General features: G+C 50.5%; 1 protein-coding gene across 1 annotated transcript in view; it reads right to left on the bottom strand.

Annotated features, from left to right (window-relative positions):
- Window positions 1-1,495: 1,495 nt before the first annotated feature.
- Window positions 1,496-20,494, bottom strand: part of TRIM72 (tripartite motif containing 72) — a 30,956-nt gene continuing 11,957 nt past the window's right edge. Inside the window, exons 3-9 of the mRNA XM_077273909.1 lie at window positions 11,052-11,215; window positions 7,396-7,792; window positions 6,113-6,208; window positions 3,738-3,968; window positions 2,656-2,678; window positions 2,433-2,551; window positions 1,496-2,226 (exon numbers count right to left, since the gene is read on the bottom strand). Coding sequence (XP_077130024.1) covers window positions 1,661-2,226; window positions 2,433-2,551; window positions 2,656-2,678; window positions 3,738-3,968; window positions 6,113-6,208; window positions 7,396-7,791 — 1,431 coding nt within the window. The 5' untranslated portion in view covers window position 7,792; window positions 11,052-11,215 and the 3' untranslated portion in view covers window positions 1,496-1,660. The remainder of the gene's footprint in view (window positions 2,227-2,432; window positions 2,552-2,655; window positions 2,679-3,737; window positions 3,969-6,112; window positions 6,209-7,395; window positions 7,793-11,051; window positions 11,216-20,494) is intronic.

The following is a 20,494-nucleotide window of genomic DNA, read 5'->3' as shown; positions in this document are numbered from 1 at the left end:
CTCTATGACCGCATCGTGCTCTGTGCACTGCGCGGATTGTCGCTGCGTTTACACTGCGACTGGCGCATGAATCGCCTGGAAATGTGCGGGGATTATGCCCCGCCCCCTCCTATGTATGTATCTATATAAAATAGCACAATTCATGCTTTATTTTTTTCTAAAGCGGCTCCTCATTTATGTATTTTTTTATGTCTATTAGTAAAAAAAAAACAAACGAAATCCCCGAAATCCCCACACATAAGCAGTGCGGCCTTGTGGCCCCTGCAGTAAGGGCCCCCTGTATCTGTTCACCCCGTTATTGAGATGGTGACATGTCTTCCTTTCACTTTCACCTCTGATGGCTCATGAGTCACTATGTAATAATGGCCGCCATGGAAATCCCCGACCCAAGGTGTAACCAGGCGCCGCACCCTGACATAGCCCCCCGCACCCTGACCGAGCCACCCCGCACCCTGACCGAGCCCCCCCGCACCCTGACCGAGCCCCCCCCCGCACCCTGACCGAGCCACCCCGCACCCTGACCGAGCCCCCCCGCACCCTGACCGAGCCCCCCCCCGCACCCTGACCGAGCCCCCCCCCGCACCCTGACCGAGCCCCCCGCACCCTGACCGAGTACCCCGACCGAGTACCCCCGCACCCTGACCGAGCCACCCCGCACCCTGACCGAGCCCCCCCGCACCCTGACCGAGTACCCCGACCGAGTACCCCCGCACCCTGACCGAGCCCCCCCCCGCACCCTGACCGATCCCCCCGCACCCTGACCGAGTACCCCGACCGAGTACCCCCGCACCCTGACCGAGCCACCCCGCACCCTGACCGAGCCCCCCCGCACCCTGACCGAGTACCCCGACCGAGTACCCCCGCACCCTGACCGAGCCCCCCCCCGCACCCTGACCGATCCCCCCGCACCCTGACCGAGTACCCCGACCGAGTACCCCCGCACCCTGACCGAGCCCCCCCCCCCCCCCCGTACCCTGACCGATCCCCGTACCCTGACCGATCCCCATACCCTGACCAAGCCTCCGTTCCCCGGTATGGAACTGTATATAGGGGAGGGGTGTAGGAGCGCTCCATCAGGGTGTATATGTTGTGCCCCTATGGCAGGGGTCTCTTCTGCATCTGGAGGTGATCAGCGCTGCCAACAGTCACTATAATCACCGCTGGCAAATCTCGTCCTACTGACCCGGCTAATGGCGCCACACCAGGGCGAGCGCTGGACAACCCCTTTAAGAGGTGCCGGCCTATTCAGGACTTGTGCCTCCTATTAAAACTCCATTGGAGTGAAGGGGACAGAGTTGCAATACCACACACGACCTGGGCATGTGGGGGCGCTGTTGTAGTGATCACCGAGACAGGAGATGTCACATGTACTGATCGCTGTAGGGACCCTCGCACCGTCAGCACGTATCCATAGATGTATTGAGTAAATGAGTGGTCAGTAACTACAAGTCCCAGCATGCTCAGCACTGTTATGGATCATGTACAAATCAGCGGGTGTGGTGGGAAACATTTTATTGATGTAAAAGACTTCACACCCCAATATAGAGGGGATCAGGGTCTACAGCCTCGCGGACAGAGCGGATCCCGGGGAGCGGGGTAGATCTGTGCAGGATCCGTCACATCCACGTCCATGAGATCGGTGTGGGCCTCTCTGGCGCCATCACTGGCCGCCTGGTGGCACATAGAACTTTAGGGGTTGGCCGTTCTTCCCTTTGTCGTGCCAGCAAACATCGAAGAACGGATGGAGGCGGCCGGAGAATCGCTCGTGGAAGGTGTACAGGAGCTTCACGTTGTCCTCGTCACCGGAATCAAAGAAGGACACGACGCCATCGGAGAAGCTCAGGTAGACCCCGATCTTCTCCGGACGCCCGTCCACGCGGAGGAGACGCGGCTCTTTGGCCTCGGCGTGGGCCTCATACACCTTCCCTTCCTTACAGCCCATGATCCAGAAGCCGTTGGAGGGACTGGCGTGGAGCTTGCCCTTGCGGTTGGCGGTCTCGGAGATGACACCCAGCGCCCACCTGGGCTTGTCCTCCACCACCACCTCCCAGTAGTGCTCTCCTTCCGTGAAGCTTTGCTTGGTGACCAAACAGTTGCCTTTGTCAAAGCGTCCGGGATCGTCGGACACCGGCTGCTTGTGGTCGGAACACTCCACGGATTTTCCATCTCCGGACACCACCAGGTTCTGCTGGGCTGAGTCCGGGTCAAACGTCAGGTTCTCCAGACCTTGGAAGAAAGAAATTCATGTAAAAAAAAAAAAATTGTGTTTACAGAAACTTTCTGCCAAAAAAGTAAAAACCTCAAACCCTTTTTTCACCACAATTGGAGGGTGAGCGTAATGGACGGACGGTGCTGCCGCCTGGTGGTCGCGGCTGGTAATGTATCTTCCGTATTTCTCAGCATCCTCCATTGTGTCACAGCCCCATTCTCACCTGGCATCAGCGCCCGGAACATCTTCCTCCACACCTGGAACTTGAACTCATCGGAGATGATGGGCAGCTGGATGTCCAGGCGTCCAGGGAGCGGAGACTCTGATAAGATCTTCCCGAGCCTGTAAATAGGAGGCGACAATAAGAAATCCGATGCATCGCCCCTGAGGGACCGGCGGCGGTGGCTTATCCGGGAGAGGAAATACACGGGAACAAGGGAACTTACCTGGCCGTCACCACACAGAATTTCTGAAAAGGAAAAAACAAGATCAGCGGAGGCTATAATCTCTGGCATCAGCCTTATGACCATCCACCACACGGCGACCTCTTCTCTGTGCTACCGGATCTCCCATCACCGGCACCGAAATCCAGGAGCCCAACAGCTACACCCGATCCTAATCCCATCACTCCCCCCAACACTGCCCTTCCCCCGAGTTATCGCCCGATAACCCAATCCCTGCACCCGTCACCAACGCTAAATGGACCTCCAACCTCTACAACATCTTGGTGGGTCATATAGGGGTCTGCCGAGGACAGAGTGGTGCATGGAGAATAGAGAGGTCTGGAGGTCATATAGAGGTCTGCCGAGGACAGAGTGGTCATGGAGAACAGAGGGGTCTGGAGGTCATATAGCGGTCTGCCGAGGACAGAGTGGTGCATGGAGAATAGAGAGGTCTGGAGGTCATATAGAGGTCTGCCGAGGACAGAGTGGTCATGGAGAACAGAGGGGTCTGGAGGTCATATAGCGGTCTGCCGAGGACAGAGTGGTGCATGGAGAATAGAGAGGTCTGGAGGTCATATAGAGGTCTGCCGAGGACAGAGTGGTCATGGAGAATAGAGGGGTCTGGAGGTCATATAGCGGTCTGCCGAGGACAGAGTGGTGCATGGAGAATAGAGAGGTCTGGAGGTCATATAGAGGTCTGCCGAGGACAGAGTGGTCATGGAGAATAGAGGGGTCTGGAGGTCATATAGCGGTCTGCCGAGGACAGAGTGGTGCATGGAGAATAGAGAGGTCTGGAGGTCATATAGAGGTCTGCCGAGGACAGAGTGGTCATGGAGAATAGAGGGGTCTGGAGGTCATATACGGATATGCAGAGGACAGTGGTAATAGAGGGGTCTGTAGAGGATTTAGGGATCTACAGAGGATAGAGGGGTCCAGACAACACACGGATCACTCTCCTGACGGTACACCCAGTTTTCCCCTTTCCCTCACCAATCCTCACCCCTACTTATATCTAACCCTAATGCTGATGTCGCACCCTACCACCACCCACCCTCCCCAACATCGGCTCCAGCTGCCACCATTACCCTCAGGAACTCTGTCTGCTCCTGTCCCTCCACGTCTTTCAGGACTCCTTCCATCTGACCGAGCTGCTCCACATAATGGGCCAAACTTTTCCGTTCACTCAGCAGGGCTCCGGAGGCGTTTATCTCCGCTTTATCAGCTTCTCGAAATAGTGAGTTCTGCATGATGTCCAGATAAGAGCGCATGGAGTTCAGCTGATCCCGCACACTGGACTTAAAGCGGGAAACTGTGTCCTGTAATGTGAAATATACACTGCTCAAAAAAATAAAGGGAACACTAAAATCCCATATCCTATATATCACTGAATGAAATATTCAAGTAGTAAATCTTTATTCATTACATAGTGGAATGTGTTGAGAACAATAAAACCTAAAAATGATCAATGTAAATCACAACTAATATCCCACGGAGGTCTGGAGTTGGAATGATGATCAAAATCAAAGAGGAAAATGAAGTTACAGGCTGATCCAACTTCAGTGGAAATGCCTCAAGACAAGGAACTGATGCTCAGTAGTGTGTGTGGCCTCCACGTGCCTGTATGACCTCCCAACAACACCTGGGCATGCTCCTGATGAGGCGCTGGATGGTCTCCTGACGGATCTCCTCTCAGACCTGCACTAAAGCATCCGCCAACTCCTGGACAGTCTGTTGTGCAACGTGACGTTGGTGGATGGAGCGAGACATGATGTCCCAGATGTGCTCAATCGGATTCAGGTCTGGGGAACGGGCGGGCCAGTCCATAGCTTAAGTGCCTTCATCTTGCAGGAACTGCTGACACCCTCCAGCCACATGAGGTCTGGCACTGTCCTGCATTAGGAGGAACCCAGGGCCAACCGCACCAGCATATGGTCTCACAAGGGGTCTGAGGATCTCATCTCGGCACCTAATGGCAGTCAGGTTACCTCTGGCGAGTACAGGAAGGGCTGTGCGGCCCCCCAAAGAAATGCCACCCCACACCATTAGGGTATGTTTCCACGGTAAGTAAACGCTGCTTGTTTGACGCTGCAGCGTCAAACAAGCAGCGTCCAGATGTTCCAGCATAGTGGAGGGGATTTTAGGAAATCCCGTCTCCGCTATGTGTGGAAACCCGCACGCGGCGGCCCTGCGACTCCGGACATGCTGCGCGTCTTTTAAGATCGCAGCATGTCCGTACACCTTGCGGGGACGCAGCGTCCCCGCAAGGCATATCACAGGGCCCTATGGGAGCGAGCGATCATCCCGGATGTGTACTGTACACATCCGGCACCATCGCGTCCCAGAAAGGGGGCGGGGCTTAGCGCCGAGCGGCTTCGCCGCTGCGGCGATACCGCCGCCCCTCCGTACCGTGGAGCCACACCATTACTGACCCACTGCCAAACCGGTCAGGCTGAAGGATGTTGCAGGCAGCAGATCGTTCTCCACGGCGTCTCCAGACTCTGTCACGTCTGTCACATGTGCTCAGTGTGAACCTGCTTTCATCTGTGAAGAGCACAGGGCGCCAGTGGTGAATTTGCCAATCCTGGTGTTCTGTGGCAAATGCCAAGCGTCCTGCACGGTGTTGGGCTGTGAGCACAACCCCCATCTGTGGACGTCGGGCTCTCGGACCATCCTCATGGAGTCGGTTTCTAACTGTTTGTGCAGACACATGCACATTTGTGGCCTGCTGGAGGTCATTTTGCAGGGCTCTGGCAGTGCTCCTCCTGTTCCTCCTTGCACAAAGGCTGAGGTAGCGGTCCTGCTGCTGGGTTGTTGCCCTCCTATGGCCCCCTCCATGTCTCCTGGTGTACTGGCCTGTCTCCTGGTAGCGCCTCCAGCCTCTGGACACTACACTGACAGACACAGCAAACCTTCTTGCCACAGCTCGCATTGATGTGCCATCCTGGATGAGCTGCACTACCTGAGCCACTTGTGTGGGTTGTAGAGTCCGTCTCATGCTACCACAAGTGTGAAAGCACAACCAACATTCAAAAGTGACCAAAACATCAGCCAGAAAGCATTGGCACTGAGATGTGGTCTGTGGTCCCCACCTGCAGAAACGCTCCTTTATTGAGGGAGTCTTGATAATTGCCAATAATTTCCATCTGTTGTCTATTCCATTTGCACAACAGCATGTGAAATTGATTGTCAATCAGTGTTGCTTCCTAAGTGGACAGTTTGATTTCACAGAAGTTTGATTTACTTGGAGTTAGATTCTGTTGGTTAAGTGTTCACTTTATTTTTTTGAGCAGTGTACATCAAACCCATAGAGAAAAGGGGGCTGCGGATGGGAAGGGGTAGCATGAACGGGACAGTGGTATAATCATCAGGAGATGCTGGAAATATATGTACCACATATAGAAGATCTCAGGACAGGTGTATGGTGCAAGTAATGACGGGGGCAGCGCCCACCAGCACTGACCTTCACTTCAGACACCTGTCTGTCCAGCAGAGCCACTGTCTTCTCCTTCCGTAATCGTGCTTCCTGCAGGAGAACCTGCTGCTGGGGAAGTTGTCTCTAAAAAGAGATATAATATGTCAAAACCTCATACCATCCTGTATTATACTCCAGAGCTGCACTCACTATTCTGCTGGTGCAGTCACTGTGTACATACATTACATTACTGATCGTGAGTTACATCCTGTATTATACTCCAGAGCTGCACTCACTATTCTGCTGGTGCAGTCACTGTGTACATACATTACTGATCCTGAGTTACATCCTGTATTATACCCCAGAGCTGCACTCACTATTCTGCTGGTGCAGTCACTGTGTACATACATTACATTACTGATCCTGAGTTACATCCTGTATTATACCCCAGAGCTGCACTCACTATTCTGCTGGTGCAGTCACTGTGTACATACATTACATTACTGATCCTAAGTTACCTCCTGTATTATACTCCAGAGCTGCACTCACTATTCTGCTGGTGCAGTCACTGTGTACATACATTACATTACTGATCCTAAGTTACCTCCTGTATTATACCCCAGAGCTGCACTCACTATTCTGCTGGTGCAGTCACTGTGTACATACATTACTGATCCTGAGTTACATCCTGTATTATACCCCAGAGCTGCACTCACTATTCTGCTGGTACAGTCACTGTGTACATACATTACATTACTGATCCTGAGTTACCTCCTGTATTATATCCCAGAGCTGCACTCACTATTCTGCTGGTACAGTCACTGTGTACATACATTACTGATCCTGAGTTACCTCCTGTATTATACTCCAGAGCTGCACTCACTATTCTGCTGGTGCAGTCACTGTGTACATACATTACATTACTGATCCTGAGTTACCTCCTGTATTATACCCCAGAGCTGCACTCACTATTCTGCTGGTGCAGTCACTGTGTACATACATTACATTACTGATCCTAAGTTACCTCCTGTATTATACTCCAGAGCTGCACTCACTATTCTGCTGGTGCAGTCACTGTGTACATACATTACATTACTGATCCTGAGTTACATCCTGTATTATACCCCAGAGCTGCACTCACTATTCTGCTGGTGCAGTCACTGTGTACATACATTACTGATCCTGAGTTACCTCCTGTATTATACTCCAGAGCTGCACTCACTATTCTGCTGGTGCAGACACGGTGTACATACATTACATGACTGATCCTGTATTATACTCCAGAGCTGCGCTCACTATTCTGCTGGTGGAGGACCCCGGGGCAGGCTCACCTTCATCTTGGCGTGCGCCTCGGCGGCTGTGATGATGTTGTGGCCCTTGTGTTTCCCCAGGGAGGCGCACACCCCACAGATCAGCTCCTTGTCCTGCTCGCAGAAGACGCTCAGCGGGTCCAGGTGCTCCAGACAATGCCCCTGCGGAACCTGCTTGAAGCTTTGGACGAGATGTTCCAGCTGACGATTGATGTGAAGGGTCTCGGGCCGGGATGGAGCTTGGCAAGTGGGGCAGAGAGTGGAGCCATTCGAGTCCTGGCCCTTGGGGGCCCCGGTCAAGCAGCTTTGGCAGAACGTGTGTCCACACTCTGGTGTGACGGGTGATCGGAAGAGTTCTAGACAGAGCTGACAGGTGAGGTCATTCTGCATGCCCTGCACGAGCTGGGGGGTCGCCATTCTGGGGGGAAAGAAGTAACAGTTAGTGATGGGTGAGGGTCATTACTTAGTTTGGGGGGTTCATAGTTTAGGGCCCTGATGGTTTCCTAGAACATAAGGGTATGGCACTGATCACTGGGGAATGACATGATGAATGGGACTGAGCTGCAGTACCGCACACAACCTGTGGACAGTGGGGGCGCTGTCTGGAGGAGAGCAGCTATGTTTTCTTGTACCATCCTTTTAAGATGAGGCTGGTTAATCAGGAGCTGCCAGGACCTGGGAGGCTGAAAATGGCAGGAATTCAGGGAGGGATGGCGGCCGCTTTAAATAGAATATTAGGAAAGGCCGGAGAGGTCGAGTTACAGGGAGGAATCATATGGAGAATGGCCCAAGGATATACCCCAACCTCAGTAATAAGCAGATATATAAGACCCCCATGCTTTACACTGCAGGCTGCATCCTACTGATCGTGTAAATACAATGTAACAACTGATGTGACAGAGGGAGAGGCGACTGCAGGAGCAGTGGGTACAATCTATTACTCCCTGTTATCAGCCATTACTGGGGATGGTCACACAGTATGAGAGAAGACCCCGGGAACCAGTGAGGAGGCAGAAGATCCATTAGATGGCGGCTCAGACCGCTGAGGTATGGAGGCACTGACCAGGGAGAAGAGGAGACATTGACCACAGGAGAGACAAAGTCACCCAAAAGAGACAGCACTGACCCACGAGACCCCACACACATCAGACTAAAGCCGGACGAACCTGCTGATATCAACGGGTCAGCCGACGGTCTGATGTGTGTGGGGACGACTGATGGTCGGGGAGAGGACGATTGTGAATGTCTGATTTCACACTGACGATCACATTGTTCTTCCAGAGGTAAGACCAGAAGAGACAGACTGTCCGGAGCAGAGACAGAGACCAGAAGAGACAGACTGTCCGGAGCAGAGACAGAGACCAGAAGAGACAGACTGTCCGGAGCAGAGACAGAGACCAGAAGAGACAGACTGTCCGGAGCAGAGACAGAGACCAGAAGAGACAGACTGTCCGGAGCAGAGACAGAGACCAGAAGAGACAGACTGTCCGGAGCAGAGACAGAGACCAGAAGAGACAGAATGTCCGGAGCAGAGACAGAGACCAGAAGAGACAGAATGTCCGGAGCAGAGACAGAGACCAGAAGAGACAGACTGTCCGGAGCAGAGACAGAGACCAGAAGAGACAGACTGTCCGGAGCAGAGACAGAGACCAGAAGAGACAGACTGTCCGGAGCAGAGACAGAGACCAGAAGAGACAGACAGAGACCAGAAGAGACAGGCTGTCCGGAGCAGAGACAGAGACCAGAAGAGACAGACAGAGACCAGAAGAGACAGACTGTCCGGAGCAGAGACAGAGACCAGAAGAGACAGACTGTCCGGAGCAGAGACAGAGACCAGAAGAGACAGACAGAGACCAGAAGAGACAGGCTGTCCGGAGCAGAGACAGAGACCAGAAGAGACAGACAGAGACCAGAAGAGACAGACTGTCCGGAGCAGAGACAGAGACCAGAAGAAACAGACAGAGACCAGAAGAGACAGACTGTCCAGAGCAGAGACAGAGACCAGAAGAGACAGAATGTCCGGAGCAGAGACAGAGACCAGAAGAGACAGACAGAGACCAGAAGAGACAGACTGTCCAGAGCAGAGACAGAGACCAGAAGAGACAGACTGTCCGGAGCAGAGACAGAGACCAGAAGAGACAGACTGTCCGGAGCAGAGACAGAGACCAGAAGAGACAGACTGTCCGGAGCAGAGACAGAGACCAGAAGAAACAGACAGAGACCAGAAGAGACAGACTGTCCAGAGCAGAGACAGAGACCAGAAGAGACAGAATGTCCGGAGCAGAGACAGAGACCAGAAGAGACAGACAGAGACCAGAAGAGACAGACTGTCCGGAGCAGAGACAGAGACCAGAAGAGACAGACTGTCCGGAGCAGAGACAGAGACCAGAAGAAACAGACAGAGACCAGAAGAGACAGACTGTCCGGAGCAGAGACAGAGACCAGAAGAAACAGACAGAGACCAGAAGAGACAGACTGTCCAGAGCAGAGACAGAGACCAGAAGAGACAGACAGAGACCAGAAGAGACAGACTGTCCAGAGCAGAGACAGAGACCAGAAGAGACAGACTGTCCGGAGCAGAGACAGAGACCAGAAGAAACAGACAGAGACCAGAAGAGACAGACTGTCCGGAGCAGAGACAGAGACCAGAAGAAACAGACAGAGACCAGAAGAGACAGACTGTCCAGAGCAGAGACAGAGACCAGAAGAGACAGACAGAGACCAGAAGAGACAGACTGTCCAGAGCAGAGACAGAGACCAGAAGAGACAGACTGTCCGGAGCAGAGACAGAGACCAGAAGAAACAGACAGAGACCAGAAGACACAGACTGTCCAGAGCAGAGATAGAGACCAGAAGAGACAGACAAGAAACCAGAAGAGACAGACTGTCCAGAGCAGAGATAGGTAGAGACCAGAAAAGACAGACTGTCCGGAGCAGAGGTAGACAGAGACCAGAAGAGACAGACTGGAGCAGAGACACACAGAGACCTGAAGAGACAGACTGTCCGGAGCAAAGAGCAACAGAGGCCAGAACAGACAGACTGTCCGAAACAGAGACCAGAAGAGACAGACTGTCCGGAGCAGAAATAGAGACCAGAAGAGACAGATTGTCTGGAGCAGAGATAGACAGAGAGCAGAAGAGACAGACTGTCTAGAGCAGAGACCGATAGAGGTCAGAAGAGAGAGACTGTCTGGAGAAGAAATAGAGACCAGAAGAGACAGACTGTCCGGAGCAAAGAGCAACAGAGGCCAGAATAGACAGACTGTCCGAAACAGAGACCTGAGGAGACAGACTGTCCAGAGCAGAGACACACAGAGACCAGAAGAGACAGACTGTCCAGAGCAGAGACACACAGAGACCAGAAGAGACAGACTGTCCGGAGCAGAGACAGAGACCAGAAGAGACAGACTGTCCAGAGCAGAGACACACAGAGAGCAGAAGAGGCAAACTGTCTGGAGCAGAGACAGAGACCAGAAGAGACGGACTGACCAGAGATGGCACAGAGACACCAGCAAACACTGACCAGTGCTGGCAGAGACAGGAGCTGCCCCCGGGAGGAATAGGAGATGGCCACAGAGCAGAAGACAACGATAATCACATGCGATAGCCACCGACCACCAGAGATGGCCAATGGCCACCGACCAAATACCACCAACACCGACCCGGAGGAGACGTACCAGAGAGTTGTAGAAGTCGTCCAGGAGACAGAGACGGGATGAGGGGCCACTGATGAAGGCACAATGTCCAGGGAAGAGGCGGCTGCCAGTCCTGAGTGTCCAGAAGATATGTCCCGGCCCCTCCACCCTCAGCAGGTTATTTCTGACTCAGTTATCTGGAACAGCTGAGAGTTAAAGAAAGCCAGGAGGCACAAAGACAGATGTCACGTTACGTGGTATGGGGTCGGCACACATAACATGTGACGTCATTAATATCGCATACTGCCTGTGCACTCTTCTCGTGCTGCACCAGTCCTCTGGAATGTGCTATCTCGGACAATCGGGTTACTTCCCAGTGCCCATTCTTTACCTTCTATGTCCCCACTATTTCCTCATAGATAGAGATGGGCAGACCACTGGATGTTCGGGTCCAGCAGGATCAGCCGAAGAGTTAAAAAAGTTTGGTACCCAAACCTAATTCACTTTATTGGGGGACCCGAACATCCATTGTTTGCCACAAGGTCATGTGCATGACAGCGCGGCAAACACTGCCTCTGATCAGCGGTAAAATCATTACTTCCAGTCAGAGAGCCGCGGTTCACATGTTGTCAAATGATAGCGTGAGCCCACAGCTGTGACTGGAGGTAACAAGTTTACCTCCGGTCAGTGGCGTTGGTTGATGGGACTACTACTCCCATCAGCCTACACCTGCTGCTGCTAATAACAGCGAGAGCAGGCATGGCTGATGGGAGTATCCATCAGCCAAGTCTGTGCTCTATGTAAATAAGTTTTAAAAAAAGGCGTTAGTTTGGTTCCCCTGTATTTTTGATAACCAGGCAGGCAAAACTGACAGCTATGGGCTGCAACCCTCAGCTGTTAGTGTTAACAAGGCTGGGTATCAAGAATAGAGGGGTCCACATACTGTTTTTTTAAATTCTTTAAATAAATAATTTAAAAAAAACAGCGTGGTTGCCCTTATTTTTGACAACCAGCCCAGCTAAAGCAGACAGCTGGGGGCTGGTATTCTTCGGGTGGTAAGGGGCCTTGGATATAGCCCCCCCCAGCCTAAAAATAGCAGCCCACAGCCGCCTAGAAAATGCATATCTATTAGATGCGCCATTTCTGGCGCTTTGCCCGGCTCTTCCCACTTGCCCTGTAGCGGTGGCAAGTGGTGTTCATATTTGTGGGGTTGATGTCACCTTTGTATTTTCAGGTGATATCAAGCCCCCGGCTTAGTAATGGAGAGGTCTCTAAGTGTGGTGTGAGATTTTTTCCTCACTGTGCTAGCAGTGATCTCACAGAGGTCACCGCAGTTCAGCCCGGCTGGGAACGCTGCCTCAGTGACCGGCAGTAACCTCAATGATGTCACCGCTAGTCACTGATGCTACACTCGCAGCAGCTCATTCACCAGGGGTTCTCAGCCTGGAGGGTCGCATCTTGATATCATCCAGGTTGAAAACTGTTTATCCCCCAAACATAGATTACGGCACGGGACAGATCGACGGACAGGTGAGGGATAGTGTTGTTTTTTATTTCTGTTTTATTAAAGGAGAAAAGGCATTAAGTGGAATAGGCGTTAGGCGAGTATAGCTGTGTTTGTTATTTTTAAATAAAAATGGAAAAGTGTTGTGTTTTGTTTTATTTCAAATAAAGGACTTTATTCTGGCTGTGTCTTTATTTACCAGGTAACAATAGAATTCGTAATGGATAGCCTCTCAATTACTAACCCGCGGGCTTGTTGTCACCTGACAATACAAAGGTGACATCAACCCCACAAATATGAACTCCATTTGCCACTGCCACAGGGCAAGTGGGAATAGCTGGGCAACACGCCAGAATTGCCGCATCTAATAGATGTGCCTTTTCTAGGAGGCAGCAGGTTGCTAATTTTAGGCTGGGGGTGGGGGGCAATATCCATGGCCTCATATTAGCCTGAGAATACCAGCCCCCCCAGCTGTCTGCTTTAGCTTGGCTGATTGTCAAAAATAGGGGGACCCCATGCCGTTTTTTTTAAATAATTTAAAACCCCTCTATTCTTGAAAAGCAGCCTTGGTAACGCTGACAGCTGAGGGTTGCAGCCCCCAGCTGAGTTTTGCCTGGCTGTTTATCAAAAATACAGGGGAACCCACACCGTTTTTTTTAATTATTTATTTAGAGCGCTGGCTGATGAATACTTCCATCAGCCGCCGCCTGCTCTCACAGTTATCAGCGGCAGCAGGCATAGGCTGTAGTAGTAGTAGTCCCACCAGCCGATGCCAGTGACCAGAGTTGAACTTTTTGCTTCCGATCATAGCTGTGGGCTCATGCTATCATTTGACCTTGTGACATAGGGGTTAATGGGAATTCTTCCCCATAGACTACTAGTATGTGTCAGCAGATATCAGCACCCTCTAGAGGACAGTCGTAGAATTACATGTGACAGGTTCCCTAGAATATAGGTCACATACAGACACCGAGGGACTGATCCATCATTGCAATTCCGACAGTTTTTTGGCATTAATAAAACCTCTCAGTCAGTGACTATTTAATTTGCTACAAACTCTTTAGACTATTTCTGCCTTCTCAAGCTGTTTTTTTCGTTGGTTAGCAGTTTTCTTATTTTTACATCAATGCAGCTTTTCCAGATATTGTAGACTGATTCATGAAATGTGACTTTTTTTTTTTTTAAGTCACAAATTTGGCCCCACAGTGCTTCTATGTATGCAATACTGGTGCATGTTTTGCAATATTTTGCAAAACGTGCGATTGAAAAGTCATAAATCCATTTAAAGACATAAAAGACAATTTTGGGCTTTGTAAAAAAAATCCATGAAAAGTGAGCGCCATATTGATGAAACTCGAGGAAAAAATGCCATCAAAAACCACAGGTCCAGAAAATAAAAGGGGCTTTCAAATACCCGCAAATGATGAATCGGACCCAGAGTGTAACGTGTCGCCATGTCTCACAGAATGGAAATGGAGACGGAGCTCAGGTCAATATTATTTATGAGCAAGAGGTGGCGGTGTAAGAATATCAGTAAGGCTGCAGCTATACTGAGTGACACCAGGAGGAAGGACCCCGACGACCTCCATTACTTCCTGCACAGATGGAATAGCGATTCCTGCAGCGTCATCCATGTTTGATGCTTGTGGATCTCATTTGCACCTCACTCACTACCACTTACCTCCTCATTTATTATTTTATGTACTTTTAAAGGATAATGGACAATATCATATACCATAAGAGTAAAAATACATTTCACACCAAACATCATCAGGGTTCGGTGATAGAAGCAAGGTGAGTGACGACAACGCAAGCCCTCTGATGATAGTGCAACGCCCCCACAGCCGCAGGGCCGAGGGATACCCGGTACCGGGCCTCTGAGTATCTGCTCTGGGGTTGTCACGGTGGCTAGGCCCGGTCCGTGACCCTGCCGAGGGGCGTACAGTGATAGGTATGACGGATGATGGTGGTGGTGAGGCTGTAGTGGTGCGGTGCAGTAAATAACGAGGACACCAGGTTGCAGTCTCTTTACCTCTTTACTGAAGATCTCTGGGTCCTCAGTCCGGAATACGGTTCACCAGGCTGCGCAAGTCCGGCCGGTCCAATGGCACCTCCAGAGTTCTCTTCACAGGTGGAAATCTGTGCCTTCCCTCTAGCGCTATGTGTTGCGGTCCTCCCCTGCTGTGCTTACGGAAAGTCCCCACAACTGTTGTGTCTGTTTCTTAAGTTCCCTCACAACTCAATTAGATGATGTTCTTCTAATCCTCCGTCCCTCCCTGGTGTTCTGGTTGGGACGGCACCCGTTTGACGGGTAGGCTCGGAGCTCTTCCGGGACCCTAGAGTCGCCCCTCTCCACAAGTTGCCCCCCAAGACTGCATAGGTGATTTAAGTGAGACAGCCCGCCTTAGACTGACTGTCCTGCCGTTGTTTAGAGTATTGCTTGAAGCTGAATATTGTAATACTCCCTCGGCGTTCCGGCCACCGGTTTTGCGCCTCAGTAGGATGTTGCCTCGGTCTTACAGCACGACCCCTACTGGTATTTCTCCTTATTGCTTGATCTCGTTTCTCACTCAGCACAATCTATCTCGCTTCTGATCCTTCCTTGGGCACCGCCGCTATCCTGAGCAGGCACGGTCCCGTTACGTTCGCTCTAGTTGCCAAGCCTCTGTCAGGATCCCACCCCTGACAGAGACCCTACTGTATCTTCCCCCACAACACCCTCTGCCACAAGGTGTTGCCTGGTTCCAACCCAGTCAGCTTTCTGATCTAACTTCCTGCATGACCCCCAGTTTACCCACTATGGTGGGGAGTGGCCTAGTGAATAGAACCCTTAGCTCCCCCCGGAGGCCCGACTGTGAAATGTATTGGTGTCTGTGATACCTGATCAGATGAACTCCTTCAGTGCCATCAGACGTACCATAGCTCCCCTTAGTGGCGGAGCCACAGTACTGCAACGACCAGGACTCTGGGGCGCTGCACTAGTTCTCGTAGGGCGGTGTTGGATGCTTTGATGACAACCTGTTTCAGATAAACAAGCTGCAGGCCGGCGGTGACAGAAGAAGTGTGCCAGCACTGCACTCACCTCTCCCTGAGCCTAAGTTATTGCTATTGATTCCGGATGTCATTAAAGGGCGGCGATGTAATAAAGTGTGGTGCACGCAGTGCTGCCCCCTGATGACATCTTGTTTCTGGCAGGGTGATAGAAGAGAGAAGTGACTGCAGCGCTCCCTTCTGATGATGTACTGTTCCTGGTGGAATTATAGAAGGGAGAAGTGACTGCAGCGCTTCCTTCTGATGACGTCCTGTTCCAGGCGGAATTATAGAAGGGAGAAGTGACTGCAGCACCACCTTCTGATGACGTCCTGTTCCTGGTGGAATTATAGAAGGGAGAAGTGACTACAGCACCACCTTCTGATGACGTCCTGTTCCAGGCGGAATTATAGAAGGGAGAAGTGACTGCAGCACCACTTTCTGATGACGTACTGTTCCTGGTGGAATTATAGAAGGGAGAAGTGACTGCAGCACCACCTTCTGATGACGTACTGTTCCTGGCGGAATTATAGAAGGGAGAAGTGACTGCAGCACCACCTTCTGATGACGTACTGTTCCTGGCGGAATTATAGAAGGGAGAAGTGACTGCAGCGCTGCCTTCTGATGATGTACTGTTTCTCGCAGGGTGATAGAAGGGAGAAGCGACTGCAGCGCTGCCTTCTGATGACGTACTGTTCCTGGCGGAATTATAGAAGGGAGAAGTGACTGCAGCATGACCTTCTGATGACGTCCTGTTCCTGGTGGAATTATAGAAGGGAGAAGTGACTACAGCACCACCTTCTGATGACGTCCTGTTCCAGGCGGAATTATAGAAGGGAGAAGTGACTGCAGCACCACTTTCTGATGACGTACTGTTCCTGGTGGAATTATAGAAGGGAGAAGTGACTGCAGCACCACCTTCTGATGACGTACTGTTCCTGGCGGAATTATAGAAGGGAGAAGTGACTGCAGCACCACCTTCTGATGACGTACTGTTCCTGGCGGAATTATAGAAGGGAGAAGTGACTGCAGCGCTGCCTTCTGATGATGTACTGTTTCTCGCAGGGTGATAGAAGGGAGAAGCGACTGCAGCGCTGCCTTCTGATGACGTACTGTTCCTGGCGGAATTATAGAAGGGAGAAGTGACTGCAGCACCACCTTCTGATGACGTCCTGTTCCTGGTGGAATTATAGAAGGGAGAAGTGACTGCAGCACCACCTTCTGATGACGTCCTGTTCCTGGTGGAATTATAGAAGGGAGAAGTGACTGCAGCACCACCTTCTGATGATGTACTGTTCCTGGCGGAATTATAGAAGGGAGAAGTGACTGCAGCACCACCTTCTGATGACGTACTGTTCCTGGCGGAATTATAGAAGGGAGAAGTGACTGCAGCGCTGCCTTCTGATGATGTACTGTTTCTCGCAGGGTGATAGAAGGGAGAAGTGACTGCAGCGCTGCCTTCTGATGACGTACTGTTCCTGGCGGAATTATAGAAGGGAGAAGTGATTGCAGCACCACCTTCTGATGACGTCCTGTTCCTGGCGGAATTATAGAAGGGAGAAGTGACTGCAGCACCACCTTCTGATGACTTCCTGTTCCAGGCGGAATTATAGAAGGGAGAAGTGACTGCAGCACCACTTTCTGATGACGTACTGTTCCTGGTGGAATTATAGAAGGGAGAAGTGACTGCAGCACCACCTTCTGATGACGTACTGTTCCTGGCGGAATTATAGAAGGGAGAAGTGACTGCAGCACCACCTTCTGATGACGTACTGTTCCTGGTGGAATTATAGAAGGGAGAAGTGACTGCAGCGCTGCCTTCTGATGATGTACTGTTTCTCGCAGGGTGATAGAAGGGAGAAGTGACTGCAGCGCTGCCTTCTGATGACGTACTGTTCCTGGCGGAATTATAGAAGGGAGAAGTGACTGCAGCACCACCTTCTGATGACGTACTGTTCCTGGCGGAATTATAGAAGGGAGAAGTGACTGCAGCACCACCTTCTGATGACGTACTGTTCCTGGCGGAATTAGAGAAGGGAGAAGTGACTGCAGCGCTGCCTTCTGATGACGTACAGTTCCTGGTGGAATTATAGAAGGGAGAGGTGACTGCAGCGCTCCCTTCTGATGACGTCCTGTTCCTGGCAGGGTGATAGAAGGGAGAAGTGACTGCAGCATGACCTTCTGATGACGTACTGTTCCTGGCGGAATTATAGAAGGGAGAAGTGACTGCAGCACCACCTTCTGATGACGTTCTGTTCCAGGCGGAATTATAGAAGGGAGAAGTGACTGCATCACCACTTTCTGATGACGTACTGTTCCTGGTGGAATTATAGAAGGGAGAAGTGACTGCAGCACCACCTTCTGATGACGTCCTGTTCCTGGCGGAATTCTAGAAGGGAGAAGTGACTGCAGCGCTGCCTTCTGATGATATCCTGTTCCTGGTGGAATTATAGACGGGAGAATTGACTGCAGCACCACCTTCTGATGACGTACTGTTCCTGGTGGAATTATAGAAGGGAGAAGTGACTGCAGCACCACCTTCTGATGACGTACTGTTCCTGGCGGAATTATAGAAGGGAGAAGTGACTGCAGCGCTGCCTTCTGATGATGTACTGTTTCTCGCAGGGTGATAGAAGGGAGAAGTGACTGCAGCGCTGCCTTCTGATGACGTACTGTTCCTGGCGGAATTATAGAAGGGAGAAGTGACTGCAGCACTCCCTTCTGACGAAGTCCTGTTCCTGGCAGGGTGATAGAAGGGAGAGGTGACTGCAGCGCTCCCTTCTGATGACGTCCTGTTCCTGGCAGGGTGATAGAAGGGAGAAGTGACTGCAGCACCACCTTCTGATGACATCCTGTTCCTGGCGGAATTTTAGAAGGGAGAAGTGACTGCAGCGCTGCCTTCTGATAACGTCCTGTTAGAAGAGAGAGGAAACTGAAGGATCATGCCCTCAAATGACACATCACTGGAAGTAAAGAACAAAAATACTGATCTAGGGATGAACAGTATCAGGAGAATGGTTGGGGATTTTATAATAAAGCAAATTACAAGAAAGATTATGAGTTAAAGATAGATTTGTATCATTTACATTTTAGGTATCGGACCACCCCTTTGATGGTTGTGATCTTGTTATGATGTGATGGTTCCAACAATCAAAAACAGCAGAAAATCTCAGCGGGTTCCATATACATAAGATGGGGCTTCAAACTTACAACGTGTAGTGTAACCCTCCACCACAGTGCATGTTTTGTGGGGACTTGTGTACAGTTGTGGCCAAAAGTATTGACACCCCTGCAATTCTGTCAGATAATACTCAGTTTCTTCCTGAAAATGATTGCAAATTCTTTGGTATTATAATCTTCATTTAATTTGTCTTAAATGAAAAAACACAAAAGAAAATGAAGCAAAAAGCAAAACATTGATCATTTCACACAAAACTCCAAAAATGGGCCAGACAAAAAGTATTGGCACCCTCAGCCTAATACTTGGTTGCACAACCTTTAGCCAAAATAACTGCGACCAACTGCTTCCGGTAACCATCAATGAGTTTCTTACAATGCTCTGCTGGAATTTTAGACCATTCTTCTTTGGCAAACTGCTCCAGGTCCCTGATATTTGAAGGGTGCCTTCTCCAAACTGCCATTTTTAGATGTCTCCACAGGTGTTCTATGGGATTCAGGTCTGGACTCATTGCTGGCCACCTTAGAAGTCTCCAGTGCTTTCTCTCAAACCATTTTCTAGTGCTTTTGAAGTGTGTTTTGGGTCATTGTCCTGCTGGAAGACCCATGACCTCTGAAGGAGACGCAGCTTTCTCACACTGGGCCCTACATTATGCTGCAAAATTTGTTGGTAGTCTTCAGACTTCATAATGCCATGCACACGGTCAAGCAGTCCAGTGCGAGGCAGCAAAGCAACCCCAAAACATCAGGGAACCTCCACCATGTTTGACTGTAGGGACCGTGTTCTTTTCTTTGAATGCCTCTTTTTTTTCTCCTGTAAACTCTATGTTGATGCCTTTGCCCAAAAAGCTCTACTTTTGTCTTATCTGACCAGAAAACATTCTTCCAAAACGTTTTAGGCTTTTTCAGGTAAGTTTTGGCAAACTCCAGCCTGGCTTTTTTATGTCTCCGGGTAAGAAGTGGGGTCTTCCTGGGTCTCCTACCATACAGTCCCTTTTCATTCAGAAGGCGACGGATAGTACGGGTTGACACTGTTGTACCCTCGGACTGCAGGGCAGCTTGAACTTGTTTGGATGTTAGTCGAGGTTCTTTATCCAACATCAGCACAATCTTGCGTTGAAATCTCTTGTCAATTTTTATTTTCTGTCCATATCTAGGGAGGTTAGCCACAGTGCCATGGGCTTTACACTTCTTGGTGACACTGCGCACGGTAGACACAGGAACATTCAGGTCTTTGGAGATGGACTTGTAGCCTTGAGATTGCTCATGCTTCCTCACAATTTGGTTTCTCAAGTCCTCAGACAGTTCTTTGGTCTTCTTTCTTTTCTCCATGCTCAATGTGGTGCACACAAGGACACAGGACAGAGGTTGGGTCAACTTTAATCCATGTCATCTGGCTGCAAGTGTGATTTAGTTATTGCCAACACCTGTTAGGTGCCACAGGTAAGTTACAGGTGCTGTTAATTACACTAATTACAGAAGCATCACATGATTTTTCGAACAGTGCCAATACTTTTGTCCACCCCCTTTTTTATGTTTGGTGTGGAATTATATCCAATTTGGCTTTAGGACAATTCTTTTTGTGTTTTTTCCATTTAAGACAAATTAAATTAAGATAATAATAACAACAAAGAATTTGTGTTTGCAATCATTTTCAGGAAGAAACTGAGTATTACCTGACAGAATTGCAGGGGTGTCAATACTTTTGGCCACAACTGTAGAGTTGAGCAGAAAATGTTGCAGACCAGGAGCCATGCTGGTAATTTGAAGGCAC

This window comes from Ranitomeya variabilis, chromosome 7, assembly GCF_051348905.1.
Source record: "Ranitomeya variabilis isolate aRanVar5 chromosome 7, aRanVar5.hap1, whole genome shotgun sequence".
NCBI lineage: Eukaryota > Metazoa > Chordata > Amphibia > Anura > Dendrobatidae > Ranitomeya > Ranitomeya variabilis.
Note: the sequence above shows the minus strand (reverse complement) of the source record. Positions and strands in the feature narration are given on the sequence as shown.